Genomic DNA, 22,383 nt, shown 5'->3' with positions numbered 1-22,383 from the left:
TCATTACTGTAACCTACTTGTTACCTACTCATTACTCATTACACTGCAAATGGTAAATCCTGTTGGATTCTGGGCCTTACTCCCACAGCCGGTTTTTGCTTGTATTCATTGATGATCCCATGCTGAAGCACTGGTGTCTGGGGAGCTTCACCTAGAACCAACTTTCTGTCCTCAACCAGATGAAGGCTGCCTGCTTTTAATATTGCTGTATTGTTACTCTTGTGATTTCTCCACTGATGTTGCAGAGTGGTGAAACTTTACAGGAGCAACAGAGAAAACAGGATGCAATGGCATCTGATAGCGGGTATACCTGGGACAGGGGTCAGTTAACCTTAAGATGAGTAAAATCAGAAGTCCCAAGCTTTGGTCTGATTCTGTACATTTCTCTTGGAAGCTTTGTCATGAAGAAAAGAAGTTCGTTTGTTGTTCATACGGCATTATCAGTCATTTTTCAAATTTTGAGTTATGACATCTGTGTTTGATTGCCTTAATTTTCTTCTTCTATTATGTATACTAGTGTTCTAATCCATATGTTATGTTTTTGAACTCAAAACTAAAATGTTTCTATTACAAAAATTCAGTGAATTTTCACCAGAATTTTCTTTCTCAGAGAATCTTTGGAGTTTCATTCTAGCTTCAAACAAACACAAACATCAGAATTTGTGAGCTAAGGGGTTTTTTGGCTTGTTCCACTATTAACATCTAAGTTTCATAAATCCTTGCTTAGAATATCTCCACACATTTGCTGAACTGCTAGAGTAGTGGGCAAACACCTAAGGAGAATAATTACTCTCTGTTGCACTGCTCCAGGACCTTTGCGTCAAAATAAGCTATTTCATCTCTGTGACATTTACAGTATGGGCAAAGGCAATGAAGGAAGTTTATTTTCGAAGTATGCTTCTGGTCAGCCTTCAGATGCACTGATGAAGGACATGATTTTGGCCTGTTGGGTACACAGTCTGTTAGTTCTGTTAAAGGCTCTGTGGTCTGAGGAGGGATCATGGAAAGCAGAGCTTTGATAAATGAAGCAAAATTCATTATAGCAGATTGTCGTACATAATTTTATATTTTCCAGTATTCCTAGGTATAAAAGCAGCTGTAGTTTTAAGAAATATTTCAGATAGGTACCTTTAATGTTCAGGTTGAAAGTGGGAGTCATTTCACTTCAACTTTTACCAGTTGGAAGCTAGGTGGACAGTCTAAACCAGACACTGGTCCCCCTGTATCGTCAGTGAAAAGTGGTAGGATGAATCATTCTTGGAATGTGTCCCTCTCTCTCCATCAGCTGTGCCAGATGCCTAGGTGACCACCTTTAGGTATATGAATATAACTTGAGCCAGCCACATAAATTTTTTCTTCTCTCTTGCTGTTTCACAAGAGTACGTATCTCCACACATGCACATGGACCTATATACTGGCATAGCATGTCTGTGTTACATGTCCACTATTACTTACTCGTTAAGAAAGCCTTTCTTGCTAGCTAGAGCTGACAACAGTTCTAGTACAGAATAATTCTTTGTTTCTTTCTGTAGGAGATAACATGATTTACCTTGCACTGAGTTTGGATGAGGAGCAAGATCTTACAATGTTATAGTAGCAGATAGGCTAGTATTGCAGATCTGCATAATGAAGATGGTGTGTTTTTAAAGGGGGCAGGAGCAAACCACGATAAAATGGAACTTCAATTCTGTGTTTCTACAATGCGCATATTGATGTTTTCTATATTATTCTATATTGATGTTTTCTATATTATTCTATAAAATTATAATGTTTCTATATTATAATATATAATATATATTATTATATATATATATACTATTTTTCATTAGACATCAATTTGTTTAGTTGGCTACAAAAATGAATGTTTTATCTTTTGCCTCTTTAGCCTTTGTCAAGAGAATACCACTATGGCAATAACTTTGGTTATATAGTGGCTTTCAAGCCATTTGGTGAGAAAGAATGGAGAAGAGTTACAGTTACTAATCCTGAAATTGGTCGGTATGTCCACAAGGATGAATCAATGCCACCTTCAACCCAGTATCAAGTAAAAGTGAAAGCTTTTAACAACAAAGGGGATGGACCATTCAGTCTCACTGCTGTCATTTATTCAGCTCAAGATGGTGAGTAAAGGTTCTAGATAAGTTTTATACTGAGGGTCCGGATCAGCACTACCAACATCAGTGTAGAGAACGTGGTCCCTGACACGGATTTATATAGCAATATACACCTTCAGCAAGAAGGGTGATAATTGCTCACATCAAACACTTGCGATTGTTCTGAGTAACTTCAGACTCTGCTTTATGTGACGCAGAGCACTTGGTCATACTTGCTGTCAATGAACAACACACAGAAGCATTCAAGATTCTTTGCACGACTTGTTAAAAGATTTAAGAATTTAAAAAAAAGAAATTATGATCTTCATACTGGTTGCCTAAAATATGTACATCATTATCCAGCAATGTCTCTGTGATCGTAATACATGTATTTGACATGTGTAATTTTTTTCTTCTTAACAGACGACACTAAAGCCTATTATTCTAGTAGATCGGTATCAGAATTTAGCCCCAAATTGTGAGGGAATGATAGTGCACTTGTATCTAGTTATATTTCCAGCATATTTAGGGTATAATGTAAATTATCTCTGCGACATTCTTTATTCTGGTTTGGATGTTAGATCAAGTGAATAAATTAATGAAAACCTCTTTGACATTTCACTAAAATGTTTTTCATAATTCTTACTAGTATTATTTCACATGCTGTGATCTTTAGGATTGAAGATTAAATGACATTTCCAAACTTAACGGGAGAGAGGAAGTACTAGAAGATTTACCTTAAATCACAAGAAATATACACAACATCCTAATTTCAACATAATCACTCAAGCCTGTTTTAGAAAAATGTGGTTTATTGATTGCTGCCAGAAACCCAAAGAATTGCTCATTTTTTTTTTTTTCCATAGAGCAGAATCTCCTTCACAAAGTTAACAGATCCAGACCAAAGAGCCAAGAGGAGGGATATGATAACAAGGCCACATTCTCACACTTCCGACTGTTCTTTACTCTGTGTATTTTTTGGAAGATTTATGTTCATGATTCCTACTAATGGGAACTTTGCGCAGAAATCGCCCACACACAGAGAAAAGATAAAATAGTCCTTTTGTTTCTTCTGATAGTTCAGGATTCAATCTTGCAACGCTTAGCTATTTTGAGGTTAATACTAAACCTCTTTCTCAGAAAAGTGTACCCTAGGATATCATCTTCACAGCTGCTGCAGCAACAGAACAGTTCTTTTTTCAGTCTTATAAAGGAGTTAGTAAATAGGTATGGTGTAATAAAAGCCTGTTTACCAAATAACATTTCAGTATCCATCCTTTCTCAGAGACATTATTGACAGTTGACTGATAAGCACCCACATGTTTATAGTAGGATTATACTAACCGTGTCAGGGATGGTAGTGTGTTTGTGTAACTCTCTGAGTTCCGAGATGTGGCAGAGCCTAGTAGCACCAAACGACAGAGGAAAAGCAAATGCGCAGTAATGCCAGCTTCCAGATGAAGAAGTCACTTCAGTGGCTGTTGATGTTCCAACACAGACTTTAGCAAAATCCAGACACCTGATAGCAATACTTGCGGTTAAATGATGCCAGATGCAGCCAATGAAAGAAATAGAAGCTCAGTAAACCTTCTTCTTGTCTTTGGTTTCAAGCACTAGAGTCACCAAAACAGTCAGATTCATGGTGCTCCAAAATTTACCAGTTCCTGTGCAGAGTTATGATGACCCTGAGTACTGACCGTATCAAATCCAGGAACTACAGTGCAGGTTAGAAGGAATTTTTCCAATAGGTTTAGTGGAAGTTACTCTGAAGAACATTCTGCAGCGTTTTCTGCTGGCATCAGGACTTATACAGAGTCACCTCTGTACCTTCTAGCATGCTTACTGGCTCCCAGCCTTAACTTTGTATAGTTACACTTAGAAGATAATTGTGTGATGCCCACTGTGTTTTCAGTGAAGAGAACATATTGTGAGACCCACATGACTGTGTCTTTTATTGGTAGAATTACTGAATTAGAAGGCTGGAGAGAAGCAGCTGATGTCATCTTTCTGGCTCAGGAAAGACTGCAAAATATTTATAGAACATAAATGCCAAATAGGGATATAAATTATGTGGAGCTCATAAGCAAGCATAAGCAAATGAAATATTGTTTAGATTATCATATCATAACCTGGCAGTTGGAACTTTTCAGTAAGAAACATTTTGGCAAATTCTGTAATTGATACAATGGAGAAGAGTCTAACAGTGATTCGGGAATAGCTTAAATGATCACATCTACTCCACCTGTACTTCTGTACCTCTGTATCAGCAAGCGATACCATGACCATCAGACAACACTACTTCTCAAAGGTATTAGTGAGATTTTAAAGCAATACATTCATAGAGTATTCCATATGGATATGTATAAATATACACACATACATAAATATAACGCCAGCGTTTCCATTAAGTTGTGTACTTTGTAATATATCTATGTGTGTCTAGTTAGAAGTGTGGGCATCTTTATTCACTTTAGTGACAGAGATATTTCTGTGTTCCCATGTGTTCTAAGCCAAATTTCATATCTGACAACTACTAGTCATACCTGCCATTGCTAGTAGTGAGTAATGATTGCTAGTAATGAGTACACAGGCCTCTTGCTTATCTAAATTCCTGTCATTGTGAAAACAATTTTGCAATAATATATCATTTTTTAATTAGACATTTGCATTATTAACAGTCATTGAAAGACAATTACAAAATGTAACTTTGCATATAAGATTATTTTGTTGCCTAGGATACTTTTCATGAGAGATGTAAGTGATTTTTTTTTTGACAGTGGCTGTTTTGATGCATAGTTGACTAGATGCCTAGTTGGAAGATTAAGTATATGAAAGCTTTCCTCAGCTCAGACTGCCATGCCTGTCTGTTGCAACTTGTTTCAAAAGATTCACGACAGAGAACTGTTCTTAGCTTGGAAAACTTTATCTTTTGTAGACATTACTAAGTTTATGTCTTTTTTAATTCCTTACCTCACTTAAATGCAAGCAGCAGTGAAATTAACAGCTTATTTTAATGAAACTAGTACTTAATGTTCTAAACCCTAAATAAAAGCATATCGCATTATAATGGTCTGTATTCTGCATTGGCTGCTCTCCAGAACTAAGAACACAAACAAAATCAACTGTGTGATGTATGCCTGATAGAAGGGTGCTCTTGGATTATTTCACACATGACTATTTGTGTGTAACTGTCTTAAAAAATCTGATATATATAATCTGTGAGGTGTTGTCCAATTTAGTAAAAGATCATTGGATGCTTCATTCTGTTTATTAAAGCCTGCTTTTAATCTACACAAATTTCAGCATGGAATCTGTCAAAGCATAAAAATACATAGTCTGAGCCAAATAATGGGATCATTGCTTTGGTTTTATAGAGTCATTTCCCATACAGATCATCACTGAATTTAAAGTATACTCAAGTAAAACCAGATTAAAGACTAACACACTTGGCTTCCTGATACTAAGAAAATAATACAAAATGTTGAAGTGAGAAGAGCCTGTGTAAGTGACTATAACAATATCACCAGATGAGATAGGGTGTTTAACATGTGTTTCATCTTCCAGCTCCAACTGAAATACCTACAGATGTGAGCGTAAAAGTTTTGTCATCTTCTGAAATGTCTGTTTCTTGGCACCATGTTTCTGATAAATCTGTGGAAGGGTATCAGGTATGTTCAGAGGTGACACTATGTATCTTCTCATTCATTTAATTTTGGTAGTTTAATTCAAGAATAATTCCTAGTCTAGCATTGTGTCTTTTAGCGTTCACTTCTCTTTAGTTGTTTGCTGTACAGATTTCACATCCTGAGAAACAGATTATTTTTGGTGCTATGTACTTCATTACTAAAACATATTAACAAATGTTCTCACTATTCAACTGAAAAAAGTCATCCTTATTTCATGAAATAATCTTGCCTGTGTTACATAATTGAATGCCTACCTCTGCCTTCTCAAAACATACTGAAATTAAGTTTCGGGTGTAATTGTCAACACAGACATGAAATTGTAACTAACTTGTGGCCCATTTAAATTATCAGCAGTTACTAGTGTAATTCACCCACAAATCCTATAGTAAGTGGGACTGCATGACAAATGCCCATAATCCAGTTAGCAGAGACAGCGCTATTGTGCAAGACAGCTATGTTTTGTTCAGGGTTTCTGTTCTCCACATGAAAAAGAGCTTCAAGGTGTGTTCATCTGGTCCAAGACTAAGTGGTACTACCAGTAAAAATTGTTCTTGTCCTTGTACAAAGAAGACAACAGCCGCAGGGTGGGGTGAAGTCTGAAATGGCCACGTAGTACTCCAGCAGGAAAGTCTTAACATCATTCATGCACAGTAGATGCTGACAAACTCTGCAGTGTACAGCAGGCTTACTTTAGCTGCACTCCAAAACAGGGATTTGGGCCTTAGTTTGTTAGTGACTTGTTTTGTGATTGAAGTTGTTGGCTGCTTGATGGTAGCCTCTGTGTTCCAAAATGAGCACATACAAATGTGGAGTAACCTCACAGAATATATTTTTATAGCTGAAATCTGTGAATAAATGTTCTTTTAATTAGCAGTACTTGTTTCTGTATTTCCTGATCTCTGTTTCCGTCTCCATGAGATTTATGTAATACTTATGGGATACCGTAACAAGATCATAGCAAAGATCTCAATGGGAACTAGCACAGTGTCCCACATAAAGTTTGATTCTACACAGTACACACATAAAGTTTTAAAATTGCAAGCAGAGGACACTGGAGTTTGAAATTAAGACACTGACATCAATGATAACTCCTAATTTACTAAAGCAGCCCACTGGTTTAGTGTTTCATAGGGATTGTGCAACTAGAATAGGATAGATAAATTCATGGTCATAACTGAGAGGTGGGTGGAGTGTCCAGATCTGTGAGCTCAAGCCAGTCACCCTTGTAGCAGTTGCACTCCTGAGCTGGACAGTCTGCACGGAAACTGGGCATGAAGCCTGCGCACCCTAAATAACTAGACACTTGGCAGACATACACCAGGGGACTTGTGGGGGTGTGGAGAGAGCAGCAACAGGGAGCGCTGGGAGAGGTTGGGATTACAGTAGCAATAGAGCATGACAATAGATGTTGAGAGTTGTAATAAAGAATGGGTAGGAAGGCTGGAGTAAGGATAAATGAGGTAAGAACATGGTGGGAGAACATTCCCATAGGCAACCCATTTTTGGCCTTTTTTAAATTTTACTTTATTTCACATAAAGCCATCTGAGTTGCTGTCAGGGGACAACAGGGAAAGAAGGGAGGGGAGGGGTTTTAGCAGGAAAGAACAGAATTCACAGAACAGTCAACAGAAAAAAGTGAGAAAGAAACATGGGAGATCTTTGGGCTGAAAAGAGAATAACTGCTGTTCTGAAGAAAGGTGGGATACCCTGGGAATGGATGGAGAGCTCTGTTACACAGAATATAGAAGGCTCTGTCTCTATTGGCATCAAGCAATAGTCCAATATTTATTTTTTAATAACTGTTCAACTGTAACTCAGGTTAGCAAAATCCCTCATTCACCAGAACTCCTTCTCAGTTTCATTTTGTTCTTTATTATTACCTGAAAATTGCATAATTGACCTTTTAAACGCTAAAGTTCAAGAGGTGGGAGTACCCTGAGCAAAGTACCCAAAGGTATTTCACCTGTGACACAAATGCTTTTCACACCAGGAGGAGTCAAATTTTCTTGACACTAATGCATACTGCCAGGACGACTGCCCTCATGGTGATGAGTGTAAGCTGATACATTTTACCGTTACAGAGGAGTATTCTCAGCTCACACTTAAAGAAGAGATAAAGTATGGGAACTATCTCCATCTATACAGAGAATTTAAGATTTACGAGCTCTTACAATAGCCTGCTAAACACCACAGCTCTTCAGTGCATGCAGTACCAAAGACACTATCCATATTTCCTGCTGCTTCTATGCAATAGATAAATGTTTGTTTTATTAAACTAAATTTATCACTACTCACCACCATTGTCTCTCGTTTACTGACAATATGCTATTAGCATTCTTTCTTAATATCAGTAAAGTATCTCTTTTATGTCTCTCTTATGTAAAACTTTCATGAATATGAGAGCTGTTATTTCATGACGCAGAAGCAACTTTGGATGTATTTCAGTATATTAAAATTTGAATAGAGGAGAGGACCATGAAACAGTGTTTCTCCCTGATTCCAGCACAGAGGGCAGTCCTAATTCATGATGGCTAAGGCATTCCTTCCTACTGATCACTCTTATCTCCTACAACAAAATCTAGAGCTGGGGTGAAATACCCTCCTGTGTGCCCTGGGGATTCATTACCTATGGATTACCCTAACAAGGTAAATGCAGAGCACCCAGAAAAATCAAGACTGTCCAGGATTATTATCCAAGCTCTTTAAGAAAAAGAGAGAGGGGCTACTGAGCAAAGTGGCGAAATGTCACTTCCTGAAGCAATGGGGCATGTAATTCTAGATAATCACTTCCACAGAGGCAAGAGAGTGAAAGAAATTTCCAAGTTATTTCAACAGACATTTAAATAGTGAGAAGAGATATATAGGAATAGTGTAAAGAAGACAGTACTTTTCCTTAGCTCTCAAGCGAGTCATCTTACTTCAAATTTTTTTCTTTTCCAAGTCTAGTTACAATTATCCAAATACGTTGATATGACTATATTAAATGAAGAGGTAAAGAAGAACATTCAGAATGTGTGACACACAACGCACACTGGAGTAGTTAAGTCCATAACATTGCAGCCAAGAACAATAATATTTGAGATTTAAATTTAATTTAATTTTTAAATTACTTCTGCCTGTAATGTAATATGCTCCCAGTGAAGTAATTTACATTTTCATTCATTGTTCTCACTTGTTTTATTTGATGCTGTATATTACTTGTTATATTGGGCCTTTAGCATCACTGTAGTGCAAATGTACAGGAGGATTGTAGAAAGTTTTGCAAGTCAGAGGTATTCAAAGGCTTCCAGCATATACCCCGTGATTAACAGAAGTTTCATATAAAGTGTGTTTGCCATCTTTATGTAAAGCAGGTACTTAATATAATAGAACATACTAAGAATGAATTAATTAGTCTTCAATGGCCAGTGAGTATCAACAACAAAGCTACCATTGGTCCTGTCATAGCTAATAAACTTTTGGCCACCTAGAACTTCACAGACGTCCCTTTGCTGCAGGCTAGAAACCTGTTTAAACTTGGGGACAGAGATAGATACGATATCCTCTAGCTCCTGATGTACATGCCCTCTCAACTTGAGTCAGCCACTTCTAGTTAACAGCTTGTGGTACACAACTGGTTGTATTCAACAACAGCAGTTTATCTACAAAAGTTTGTTAATTATACTCTTGAAAAAATTCTGACTTGAAGATCATAATCAGACCTGCAGCTGAGATGGCTTCGATGGTTTCAGATCCATTCCACTTTGTAACCATTCATCAAGTGGAGGTTGCCACCTTGCTGGAGAAGCCTGCAGGATGGATTGGGTACACATTCCTCACTCGTTTTGGGTAAAAGGCTGTTGACTCAGTACAATAGCCACCTTGATAAGTGGGAATTTCATGAATGTAAGTGCCTAAATTCCAGTAAACTGATGGTTAGGATGCTAGTGGATTAAACTTCCAAAACACTCTGCAGGACGTACATTTATATAACTAAAAATTACCTTGTTTGCGCCTGCTGAAAGGCAGGTATGCATGCTGTATTTGAAAATCAGAGCCAGTTTGGCCTGCAGATACAATGTGATTCTCTCTACACCACGAAACAGTGAGAAAAGCCTTTAAGATATTGTCACTTTTATAATAATCAGGGTATGAGTAACCTCTAACACTGGTGTGCACAACTGAGGCAAAAAACATTGACAACAGACTTCAGTATTTAAATGAGAGTAACCTCTGTGTAGTGACAGTGGCTGTTACTGTCCAAACACATTTGAAATAGGTGAAGAGAAATCATCTACTGCACCTCTCTTCATTCAGCCACAGTATGTGCTCGGAGGTAAAAGAAAGAAATATTTTTATCAAGCACTTTATTTTAAACATGAACAAGAGAAAACAAAGGCTTGCCAAACAACGGTTTTACCCATAATTTGTAAAAAGAACTGTGATATTAACAGCTTGACAAACTATCTGCTCTTCTAAACTACTCCTTAAATGAAGTTTCCAAGGAAAACCAATGTCAGCAGAACAGAAGATTAAAGCAGTTGTTATTTAAAAGATAATATAACAGCATACCTGATGTCACCAGTCAAATCTTACAGAGCCAGATTTTTCCTAGAGACTGAAATTACTAACAACATTAACCTCCTCCTAAAAAATTGTAAAAGGTCCTCATGTAGAATACCCAAAAATCAATATGAAGACAGGCAGAAGCCAAGCAGAAATGCTGAGAATAAAAACACAACCAAAATGTAATGGGCACAGCTTTTCACTCTTTCAGATTAGTGCAGTAATTTAGTCTTACACAAATGGTTGTAAACCTGACAAAACCCAGAGACTGACAGTGTTTTACTCTTATTTGCATCTCATAAGGCCATGCAGAATAGGACTGTGTGTATGTGCCAGACCCCATGGAATGGCATCACTCCATAGCAATTACTCTCTTTTAAACTGGTGCTTTATAATACTTAATGAATTAAAGTAGAATGGAACAATTTCTTGGGGAAAAAAACTCACAGAATTTCTATGTACAGTTAGTTGGCTTTGGGTTTTAAGATATTACAAGCTTACATTGATACTTATCCCATAGTTTAAGCATTTTCTGGTTCTTTCTCATCTACTTTCTCAGATGTCATGTTGTACCATGCAATCTCACTGAATTTAGCCAAAAAATTTTAGAAAATGGTTAGGTACACATACCTAGACCTGCACGTACAGATAACATAACTGAATATTTCTCAATCCCTAGATAGAAGTACAAAAGGATTAAATTTGTAAGACATTTTTTTAAAAATACTGTTAAAACATTTGCAGAGTTTAGTCTACACTGTAGTGTAAGAAAATATTAAAGTTCAGAGTAAAATGCTCAAACAAAACAGCAGGAAGAAAATAGTCTTGTTCTCTGAAGGCATTATCAATCTCCCAGACTTCTAATGACTTAGCTGAGAACAAGTTAAACCACTGTGAGAAAAGGTTTCATAATAAAATCTGAATTTGTTTCTATTTCTTTATGTCTATATGCAACTTGCTTAAAATAACAGCCTGTAGAAGGAATTCCGTGCAATTGCTGTTAGATTTCTTATAGATTGCTTATTACCCAGAGTATGTAGTATAGAAATACCCAGCATACATAATTTATTATAAACTTCTTCTATGACTAAATATGTTAAATTTAATCCTTCGATTTGCTTGCTTACAGATTCGTTACTGGGCTGCTCATGATAAAGAAGCAGCTGCACAGCGGGTACAAGTGAGCAATCAAGAATATTCAACCAAACTGGAAAACCTGAAGCCTAATACTCGTTACCATGTAGATGTTTCTGCCTTCAATAGTGCAGGATATGGACCTCCCAGTAGAACCATTGATATTATTACCAGGAAAGCACGTAAGTAAACGGAGCATTAAGTTAAGTATATTGTCATATACTTCATTATTGCATCTTGCATCATGTTTTCAAAAGTGGCTTCTCATTCATGTACCCCATGTTCTTCCTTTCCGTGGTGTTGGTTCTTTGTCTGAAAATTTCTAAGGCTCTCCTTCCTCTCTTTTGTTGCCATGTACAATATGGGTATACTGCAAAAGGCAGTAAAGAGACTAAGATGATAGGCTCATAGGAGGGTCAGCTACAAGCTCAGATCAGGTTGCTCAGGACTTTATCCAGTTGGATCTTGAAAATCTCCAGGGATACAGACTGCACAACCTCTCTGGGAAACCTGTTCCACTGCATGACTTTTTCTGAGCAAAAGAAAGTTTGAGCCTCCTTTAATCAAATTTGTGCCTTTTCTCAATCATCCTACTGCCATACCACTTTAAAGAGCCTGGATTTTTCTTGATAACCTCCCTGTAAGAACAGACAGGGGGGTCTTAGATCCCCTCCATAGCAGTCCCTTCACAGGGCAAGTGCTCTAGCTCCCTAACCAGGTCAGTGGCCCACTGCTGATCTTACTCCGGATTACCAGTGTCTTTCTAGTACTGGGAACCCCAAAGCTGGATGTGATGTTCCAAATGATGTACAATTCAGACCAGGTATTAGGCAGCTATACACTGTCTTTCTGTTAAATCAGTAGTGAGAAGGATTGTGTTCTGATGATTAAAATGTTACCAATTGCCATTTTCATTAAAAGTAGAGGGAGCCAGGAGCAGGCAGCCTTGAAAAGTGGGTGATCTGAATCACACCCTTGAATTTACATGCCATAATAGGTTTCTGAATATTGCTTCTGACTTGATGATACCTAGCACTAACATATGCTGAGGAGTGTTCAATTAAGAAATACATCATTTAAAACACACTTATATGGGCTAAAAATATGTACAACTAATTTGAGTATTTCTGTCAGTAAATAGTGTGTTGTGCAACTTGCACCTGCAGGGTTAATTTGTGTTGAATAAGACTCCATTTTATAAGCTTATTGTGTGAAATATAATTAATGGTTTCTTTAGTGGGGTACTGATTTCTGCTGAGTTAAATGCTGTAGAAATGCCTTTAAATGGTTAATTAAATATTTAATTTCAATGAATAAAGATGACTTAAGCCACGTTTCTGGGAGGTTCTGAGCATAGCTGCATGCCAGCAAATACACATGGTCAGCAACATAGTGAGGGGTAATGTTGGCCATCTCCATTCTGGCAGCACAGAAAGGCAAACCCACAAAGCAGCCACTGCACAAGCCATCCAAAATTGCCTGGCTGGAGCTGTAGCATTTCGTTCCAGGAAGGAGACTATCCCTTAATCATAAAAAGATCAACCTAATTTCCCTTTTTACATGTTTTAATAAAAATATCATTGAACATTTCTGAAATCTCGTTTATGTGCACATTATACATATGTTGCTTTTCAGCTCCAAGCCAACGGCCAAGAATTATCAGTTCTGTAAGATCTGGTTCAAGGTACATCATCACCTGGGATCACGTGAAGGCAATGTCAAATGAGTCCGCAGTTGAAGGATACAAAGTATGATCTATGAAAATACTATTTATCTTTGTGTATGCTATATGAGGTGCATTTTATAGACAGTGTTGAATTTTTGTACATAACCACACTTAAACATAGTTGCATGCTATAGATGAAGGTATCATGCTCAGAGATCACAGACGTCCAGCATGCTTAGGGCCGAGCTTACTCCTTTGGTCAATATGATGAGAAAACATTGGGGCACTGAAATTCATTTGGGTGGTAAGCCATGTTATAGGAAAGTTTAGAACAGTGACTGCAACAACCTGATTTCCTATATGATTACATTTATTGTCTATTGGCTAAAAATAAATCGTACACTTTAATAGTTTTTCCTTATACCAGTATACGTTGTTCCAGCTTTCCTTTTCCATGTCCATGGGAGCTACAGTTCCTGGAACACAAGTTCTTCAAAGTCTGGGAAGGTAGAGGAAGGGAAGGGACGTTTAACCTCATGAGATGCAATTACTGTATAACTAAACCAGGTGTATGTACTAACTACAGGGCATACAGAAAGCTCCAAAAATTAATTCCTGTTTAACTTTGCTGCTTGTTTGGCTGTAAGAAAATTAGTATCATGTTCTACATGTACAAATTTTGCTTGAGGGATTGAACTACTTCCTGGGAATTGCTGATAAATCTTTACAGAGATTATTCCAGAAGGGTGGAGATCTTTCTAGATGTCCCACAAGACACATACCATCACATTTGCAATAGTTTAACATCATTGAGAGTTAATATTAAAATTAATAATTGTTTCATTTATGGTAATATGATAATAAATGTTATGTCTGAACATACTACCATTACAATGGTAATAAATGTTGTGTCCGAAAACCCAGCTGAATTCTCAGATTTTTATTTGATGCTCTTTGCCACCCTATGTTATTATCCTCCATCAATTACTTATTTCAAAAGTAACGGATGAAATTATTTGTCAAAAAGTGACCTAATTTTATAACAAACAACGAGGAAACATCCTGTCTAGATTCACCCTATATAAAAATGGAAAAATTAGTATCAGCCACTCAGTTTTGATATATATATATAGGCTTAATATATAAATAAAAACCCAATACTTTTTCATTGACACACTGTACCTATGTAACTGTGGTTTTATGGAAATGCCACATTTCAATAACTATACTTATTATGACTTTTCCAGGTACTTTATAGACCAGATGGACAACATGAAGGCAAATTGTTTTCAACTGGAAAGCACACAATAGAGGTCCCAGTCCCCAGTGATGGTGAATATGTTGTTGAGGTCCGAGCACACAGTGAAGGAGGTGATGGAGAAGTAGCTCAAATAAAAATTTCAGGTGAGCAGATAACTTCCCTTCTTTCCCACACTCCTCAGAAATCTTGGACTGAATATTTTCTTCTTGCACACTATCCAGAGATGGGCATGCAATTCCCGTCCAAAATTTGAAAGGTAGCTCTTCAGCAGTGACTGCACTGAGAATTAGAGTTTATCTTCAAATATTTCTGAAGACTCATAATGCGCGCAGAACACTTCAGCAGCAGTTCAGCTCTATCCTGGAAGCACTGCCAGTCTTCCAAATATCACTGTTTCTACTGGTGCCCCCAGTTAGGCTGCCACTTCTAGCAGTGTCCTGCAGGCATAAAGGCATGGTGCAAGCCTCAGACTCAAGATGTCAGCTTGCAATAATCCTGTAGTTCCTAGTACCTTTGCCTCTGTGTCTCATTCCTTTGTCCATTGCCACTAAGAGGAAGGTAACTGAGAAAAGGGAGTGGTCCATAGTGATCCACAGACCAATTGCTAGGGAAGGTGCACTTTTCGGGCAAGAGGGGAGCTGTGACACAAAGAGGTAAATAAGTAATGAGAAATGCAACATGCTCAACTTTAGAGTGGTCTGAATAATTGGTAAAGAGGGGAAGGCAGCATGGCTCAGGCTTTCAGCTTGTGCTCAGCATTGACTCTAAATACAAGCTCAGACATGGTCTGCACCTCTTTTTCCTGCTAGTTTTGTAATTTAAGCACTGCCTTAGCACACAGCGTATTAAGTAGAACATATGAATAAACATCAAGGACTAGGATAGTGTCTTTGCAAGATTATGATTTAAACACTTGCACTATATTCTTGTGTTTTTAATTAAAAAATTAACGTGGAGAAGAGTAAGGATTAAATATCATCAGTGCAACCATTACTATGTCCTTTAAAAAATCAGTGTCTATGCTATCTTACCTGCATACTATGAGAGAGACTGCTCATTTGTAAAGGAGTGGACATCCAATCTCTGTTTTCAGTAATATTTACAGTTTATATCACCTAGTATGAACTCATGGGTATCCCCAATTTTGTTTCTATGAAGCATCTGTTCCACTCTTGACCAAATGGAATCTGGAGTTGGAGAATCCATCATTTGCAGGATAGTTTGATCTTATGATTAATCACCTGTACTGTTGACAATTTTTTTTGCCTAATATTTTATCTGTATTTATCTGGTTTGGGGGTCTGGCCATTGTTTCCTTTTATAGTTTTTCCCTAGATTAAAGAGTCATTTTGTGCCTGATATGTGCTTCCCACTAAGAAATGTATATATATCAGTCAGCTGACTGATCAAATGCTAAACAGACTGAGCACCTTGAATTTCTCCGTAACATTTTCTTCAGGTCTTAAATGCTCTTCCCTTCACCTCTCCAACTTCTGAGAATTCCTTTAGGACCATAGACACTATAACTATGTGCACTGTTTCAACTCTACTGTCTGCAGAGATAATCTTGCCTCCCTACACTTCCTACTCCCAACATTATTCATTAAAGATTTTCATGAGCCACTTATTTCCTTGCACTGGGCTATAAAATGGTGTTCATCTTGTTTGTGCAACACCAGCTCTAAATCCTTCCCCGAATCCTTGCTTTCCAGGATACAGCATCCTGTCACATGTCTCTTTTTTCCTTGGTGTATAATTTTGCATGTGGCTATGACAAAGCCCAGTTGGTATGAATGGCTTAAGTTCCTGTGCTGTCTGGATTTCTATATGAATGTGTTCTTGTCATCATGCTTTACTATTTTGCTATTTTGGTTCATGTACACAGTTCTTTGGGTGTTTACTTCTGGGTTTGATGGTAAAATGATTGGATTGCATTTGGTCTACTACTGTTTACTGTGGATTATACTAGAAAGTCAATGACCATTCTTCAATAATTGTGTTTTGAAATCTGCCAGTGACTGAATTCTTAATTCATTTAGCATACTCTGTTAAATGTGTGTACCTTTTTCTATGAGAATGTCTTGGGGTACTAAGTCAACCACTTTACAAAAGCTGTAGTACATTGTGTTATATCACTGTACTCTGGAGGAATCACTTTTACCATACTTAATGAGCTGCAAAAAAAGTTGGAAGCAACTGCTGTCTTTAGGACATGTCTTAGGTCATCTTTGTATTGTACATATATCATCTACCATCAGTGTGGTGCAAAGACCCTTTAGGTAGCAGCTGATAGATTACTTTCCAGACTGGAAGCAGAACTGTCGTGTCAGTACAATGTTGAGCCCAAGCAGATCAGTCTCGCCAGTGAGACCTGCCCCAAGCATGCCTGTACAGTGTTAGCACCTCTGGGAGAGTTAGCACTCTACAAATGCTAGTGTGTAGAGTTTTGTATTGTTTATCTTCCACACAGACAGGTTTTCAGCCACAACTTCTACCATACCCCAGCTAGACAGAGAGGGACTGTGCTTCTGGTGGCCTAGATAAAGGCAGCATTCCCTGGACTTGGTTTAGAAAAGGAGATCAAAAAGGAGACAAAAGGCAGGGAATACACAGTCTACAGAGAATTGGGCAAGTATTTCAGTTTATTTCTGGTCTTAAATTGTGCTTTTTCCAAAGAGAAGAATGAAGTGTAGTTTTAACACCTACACATGACAAATTACATCTGCCAAGTTTTATTCTTAAGGAAATTTTCCAGTACTGTGACAGAATTTAGAACAATTACCCAGAAAGGATTATAGAGTGGTGAGAAGCTTTTAAGTAATGATGATTTTTCTCAGAGTCTTGCAAGAAAGAGAAGACCTAGTTTGACAGGAATATGTATTCTGGAGGTCAACTGGCCATAATGGAACTTACATATTTACGGAGAGATGCAAACAGTAGCTAAGGCAAAACATAAGGCATCTTATCAAATCCAGAGAGGACCATTGCCTTACTTGACCTTTAGGCATCTGATTCCAGCATTTGCAAACCAAATTAATTTCCTGCATAAGTTAATGAGGACAATGAAGCAACTAGGTCAGATGTTCAAAACGGTCTGGATGCTGACCAGGAATGACCAGATCTTAAGCAAACTGGAAAGTTGCACCAAAGGGAGAGGAATGCATAGAAACCCACGTGTCTTCCAGATTGGTGTTTTCCTGCTGTTCACTGGGTATCAAATCCAAGTAATCTACAGAATACACCTGAGTTAGATGTCTAAGCTCTCATTATAATCAGTTGTTTTCTAGGCTGTAATTCAGAAGCTTAAACAAAGCCTGTAGCATTTGAGATGCCCCAGATTACCAGGGACATCCACACAAAGCTGGCAGGCATGACATGATCTACAAGGGGCCTGAGGTCTTCTGGATCAGCAGCTGGAGGACAAACAGGACACCAGAAGACATCTTTTGGCCTGTATTTTATGCATATGAATTGCACTCTTTTGCAAACCAAAACCATTTCCTTGATTTGTGTGGCTACTGTTGCTGTGCTAGGCTACCATATTGTTAGCCTGTTGTGTATGTACTCTGAGCAATTCTTAGCACTTGCAGAATTAGGTCTGAGTTAGGTTTAAGTACAATGACATGTACTTAAAGGGCCTAACTGGCCCTGAGGTCTTAACTTGAATATTAAAAATACATCACATTTAACTAGCAAAATTATGTTTGAAAGTCAAATGTTAAAGAAACTAGAAATCTATGTTATTTCTAGCTCAGTACCTTGTCTAAGGGAGAAACTTGCTTTTATGTTTCCTCATCCTCCTCCTTCTCACAGAAAACCTAGCCGCATGTTGAAGAGGGAGGCAAACATCCCACAGCAACTTCACTCTCACATAACCAGTCAGCTTCCTACAGGATACACTGTTGTTGAGAATGATATAAAGTTTACCAAACACACCCATCTCACATGCATTGCGTTTCAGTGAACATCCTGAAATATAAGTGTTTATCATAAAATCACTCACTATATATATGCTGAGCTGCATTTCAGCATACAGCTATAACCAGTGTAAAATACAGTCATGAACTGTTGTATTTTATTGGCCAGGGCCTGTTGTACGGTTAAGGATTGGGGGATATTTTTCAAGCCCATTATAATAAATTAATGAGTTATGCAATTTAAAATTTATTCTTGAGATACCATAACCACCTGAAGTTTGGAACTACTTGTTTAACCAAAGAAGTTTGTTTTGATGGCTAATAATAGGCTTATCTGTTTTCTTCGAAATATATTAAAGGCTGAGATTATTTTTTTTTGTCTGCTGCATGCTTTTTGGGTTGTAATGCTTTTCATAATGCTAATATTAATGTAATCAAATCAGTCTTGCAATCAGTAGGAACTAAAACCATATGGCGCTTTGTTCTTTTCTCATTTCACTTGTGTAACTGCACTGCCCTCAGTGCAATTAATTTAAGCCAGAGTAAGGAAAAATAGAATCAAATCTCAAATTGTAAAATTCCATGTGGGATGGGGGAGGGTAGCTTCTGATTGGGAAAATATTGGGAAAAAAGGAAGATAACATGCACCTTCACCTTCAAATACATAATCAGGTTAATGTCTCAGTTTAAATAGTGACATAGACAAAATAATTTCTGTACTGTGTATGCTTATAGCAAGGGAACAGAATTAGAGCTTCTCTGTGTTCACTGCACATGTATATATATACATATGAATCCCATTTGCCAGAGGCATGTTTTAGTAACCTGAAAAAGTATAAAGTATTTACTCTGAAGGAAAATGCAAAGGAAAATGCAAATTTTTTTCTCGTAGTAACCCATACAAACATTTTAATTATTTTAGTTTTAATTTCTTTTTTATTATTATTTAAAGGGGACATTAATATTTATTGAATGTATTAGTGTCAAGTAAATCAGGTAATCATTCACTTTTCATGTGGTATAATCAAAATCTTTTGATCATAGAAAATGTCCATCTGTTGCAAAGATGGTTATAGGAATAAGAAAAAAGGAGAGCACAGGTGAAAATTGTAAGGAATGCTGATGGAAACAGTCCTCTAACTGGCATGACAGTCCTCTGTTACTGACCTTGGAAGTTATTGTGCATTATACAAGTATGTAGCAAAAAGCTTCTACTAAACTAAAAATACATTCCCAAAAGAGCTCTCCTCTAAAAGAACAGTAATTTTCACAATGCATTTGCTGTTGTCTCATGGCTCGAAAATGAAGTAGAAAATACTCAGAGTACCCTCTAACCTGGTACATAAATCTGCCTAAAACAACATATTTGGTTCTCCAGTATTTCTCTTGATTCTCCGTCATCACATTTCATTTCATTACAGTTCTAATTTATTGGTGCTGCCTCCTTCCAAGCCTTACTTTAACAACTAAGGTTTAGCAAGTCCATGCATTACAACGTACTCAGTGCTAGAACAAACATTTTCTTGAAAAGCCATATTCTCCTTAATTACATTTATTTTTTTTTTTTTAATTGAACTCAACAGTAGGACATACTGCAGAAATGTTTTCATATCTAGTTATGTTTTCTCAGTCTGCATTATCCTATGATAATCCCAGTGCTGTTTATTTTGTCATTTATGTTTATTTATATGGGAAAGCTTGAACACACAAAGTGTGAATACCACAAACATCCATTTTTAGGCAGAAAGCTTGTAACTAAGCTGTGCTGTGGTGGTTGACAGGCTTTATAGCTAGAAATTGGATGTGTGTGTACATAGATTTAGAACAGAACAGAGGTTTAAAAGAACAGTATCATAGAAAACAAGAGCAGGATAGGTTACTCATTATGAGAGAATACTGACAAGATGGAATCCATAGCTGCTATACATCAGAAAACAGAAAAAGTGGCCACTGTCTTGTAAAGTTCTGTGTAACTTCCTCCTGCTTTCATCTTCAGTCTGAGTTGCCACATGCCTGTCTGTGTGAGCTTGGGAACTGCCTGCAAAATCCCAGCTGACAGCTATTGCATGGTCACGTGAAGGCATGAGAACATCACAGTGCCTTTAAACATTAGCAAAAAAGAAATCTACAGCAGCTTCACACACCTTGTTACATGTTTTAACTTGTTACATGTTGGAGATTTTGCTGGCTGTCCGCAAACTTGCAGAAATGCTCTAGGAAGGTGTGACTGTCATGGAAAACATATATTCTTGTTAGATCTCAGAAAGTAAAGATACTGAAGATACTAAAAGATAATAAAGAAAGATACTATAAAATGTAGAGAAAATCAATGAGGGTAACACAGCTATGGAGTGAATTCTGGGTGAGGCATTCAAGAGAGGCAAGGAGTCTTCAGCTAAAGTAAGGATGGCTGGTAAGGTAGTCATGAGCAACAGGAAGAGGTAAGTAGAAAAAGATTATTCACTTTTCTTCACATTATGAGAATGACAGTACTCTGTAAAATTAGCAGGCAGCAGACTCAAAACTATCAAAGTAATACTCTTTTGCATGGCACAAAATTAAATTGTGGAACTTCTATGACAGGATGTTGTGCAGGACAAAGTTAGAAATAGAGGCTTGGCCTATCAGCCCTTATTTAAAACTGTGTCCTATATGCAGCTCGAGAGCTACTGAACAGAAGCTACAAAGTAGCTCAGGAGCTGCTTTGACACGAGTGGGAAAGAATATAGGAGGAAAATTATAATCTGCATGCCATGTTTTTTTCTTCCTTTCCACTGCATCTGTTACAGACCACAGTCAGTGTCCTGAGCTAGAACAGGTCTTTGGTCAGACTCACTAAAGCTGACCCAATAGTCTCAGCTTCAGAAAAGTGTATTATGAAATGCCTGAATAATATTTAGTTTATTTAGTTGATGGATAAAGGATTAGCTCTTCTTCCAAAACCCTTAAATGCTTTCTTTACTGTTTTCAGCAGTTTGGATGTTACCCACCAAACGATGACTGACACTTAAAATGTTTAAGGAGAAGAAGAAAAATAAATTTTGGTTCACTGTGCAGTCAGCAATACCTTTTTTTAAATTTCAGCAAGGTTTTGATTGCCACTGTTTCAGTAGGATCATCAATTCGTCAATGAATTAAAGGTCCGACACTCAAATTCAGTTTGGCTGAACTTTTCTTCTCCATTGATTTATCCATTCATTGAGATATATCATATAGCTACTTTCAGTTTTTTTATTACACCAACAGAAGAACACTATACTCCTTCCCTTTTTTGAAACAAAGTGCGTGGTAGTTTATATTCATTGTATTCTACCATTAGAAGAAGATGGAAAAAATCCAATACATCATTATTTAACTCTGTTATTCTTAAATACAGCAACATAACAAAAAAGAATATCACAGAAAAAAATCACATAGTTCATAGAGTGAATGCCAAGATTAGTATTTTGCTTTAATAGTGTAATCCCTTTGATGCATAATGATTTAATTTAATACAAATGCATATTCTGCTTTCACCTCTTGGTAGGATATTTAACTACTGAACTATATTTATACAGTATTTTTAATTGCTTTGAGAAATCAAAGCCAGACAAGTTGTGTTTAGCATGATTTAAAGTAATCTTTGGAAGACTCATCTCATTAATTTTTTCCCCTTAATAATGTAGACAGGATTGCAGACATGATCACAGGGGTGAAGGAATGAAGAAAGGAATACTTTTTAGTCATGACAATTCTTACGTGTTTTAATTTTCAGTGGCAAGATGTGGAACTGCCTTATTCAAATCCTTGTGGTATTTTTCAGTTCAGCAGTTAACAATCTATCTTACTTTTTTCTGAGTGCCTTGGAGTGGTGGCATACTCATACCTCTCAGTTTTATCACCTAACCTAGCCAGACTCCCTTTCTTCTTAACAAGGAGAGTGATTCAGAAGACCTAGGTTAGACATCTGCTGTAACACACCTTTTGATGAAACCTCTCTCTTAAGAGAACAAAACGGAGTGATTCTCTGACAAAGGCAGCAGTGATAGTTTTCCAGTTACTTCAGTGGCAAAGTTTGAGGGACTTCAGAAGCAGTCTTTGG

General features: G+C 37.2%; 1 protein-coding gene across 6 annotated transcripts in view; it reads left to right on the top strand.

The window, feature by feature from the left end:
- CNTN1 (contactin 1) overlaps nucleotides 1-22,383 on the top strand; it is a 253,279-nt gene that overhangs the window by 217,312 nt on the left and 13,584 nt on the right. For 5 of the 6 annotated variants that reach the window (XM_074903037.1, XM_074903035.1, XM_074903036.1 and 2 more), the window contains 5 exons: nucleotides 1,886-2,120; nucleotides 5,658-5,761; nucleotides 11,454-11,640; nucleotides 13,094-13,206; nucleotides 14,372-14,528. In XM_074903037.1, the coding sequence (XP_074759138.1) occupies nucleotides 1,886-2,120; nucleotides 5,658-5,761; nucleotides 11,454-11,640; nucleotides 13,094-13,206; nucleotides 14,372-14,528 (796 nt within the window). The other variant, XM_074903041.1, reaches the window with a different exon arrangement.

Source organism: Athene noctua, chromosome 3 (assembly GCF_965140245.1).
Source record: "Athene noctua chromosome 3, bAthNoc1.hap1.1, whole genome shotgun sequence".
Lineage (NCBI taxonomy): Eukaryota > Metazoa > Chordata > Aves > Strigiformes > Strigidae > Athene > Athene noctua.
Note: the sequence above shows the minus strand (reverse complement) of the source record. Positions and strands in the feature narration are given on the sequence as shown.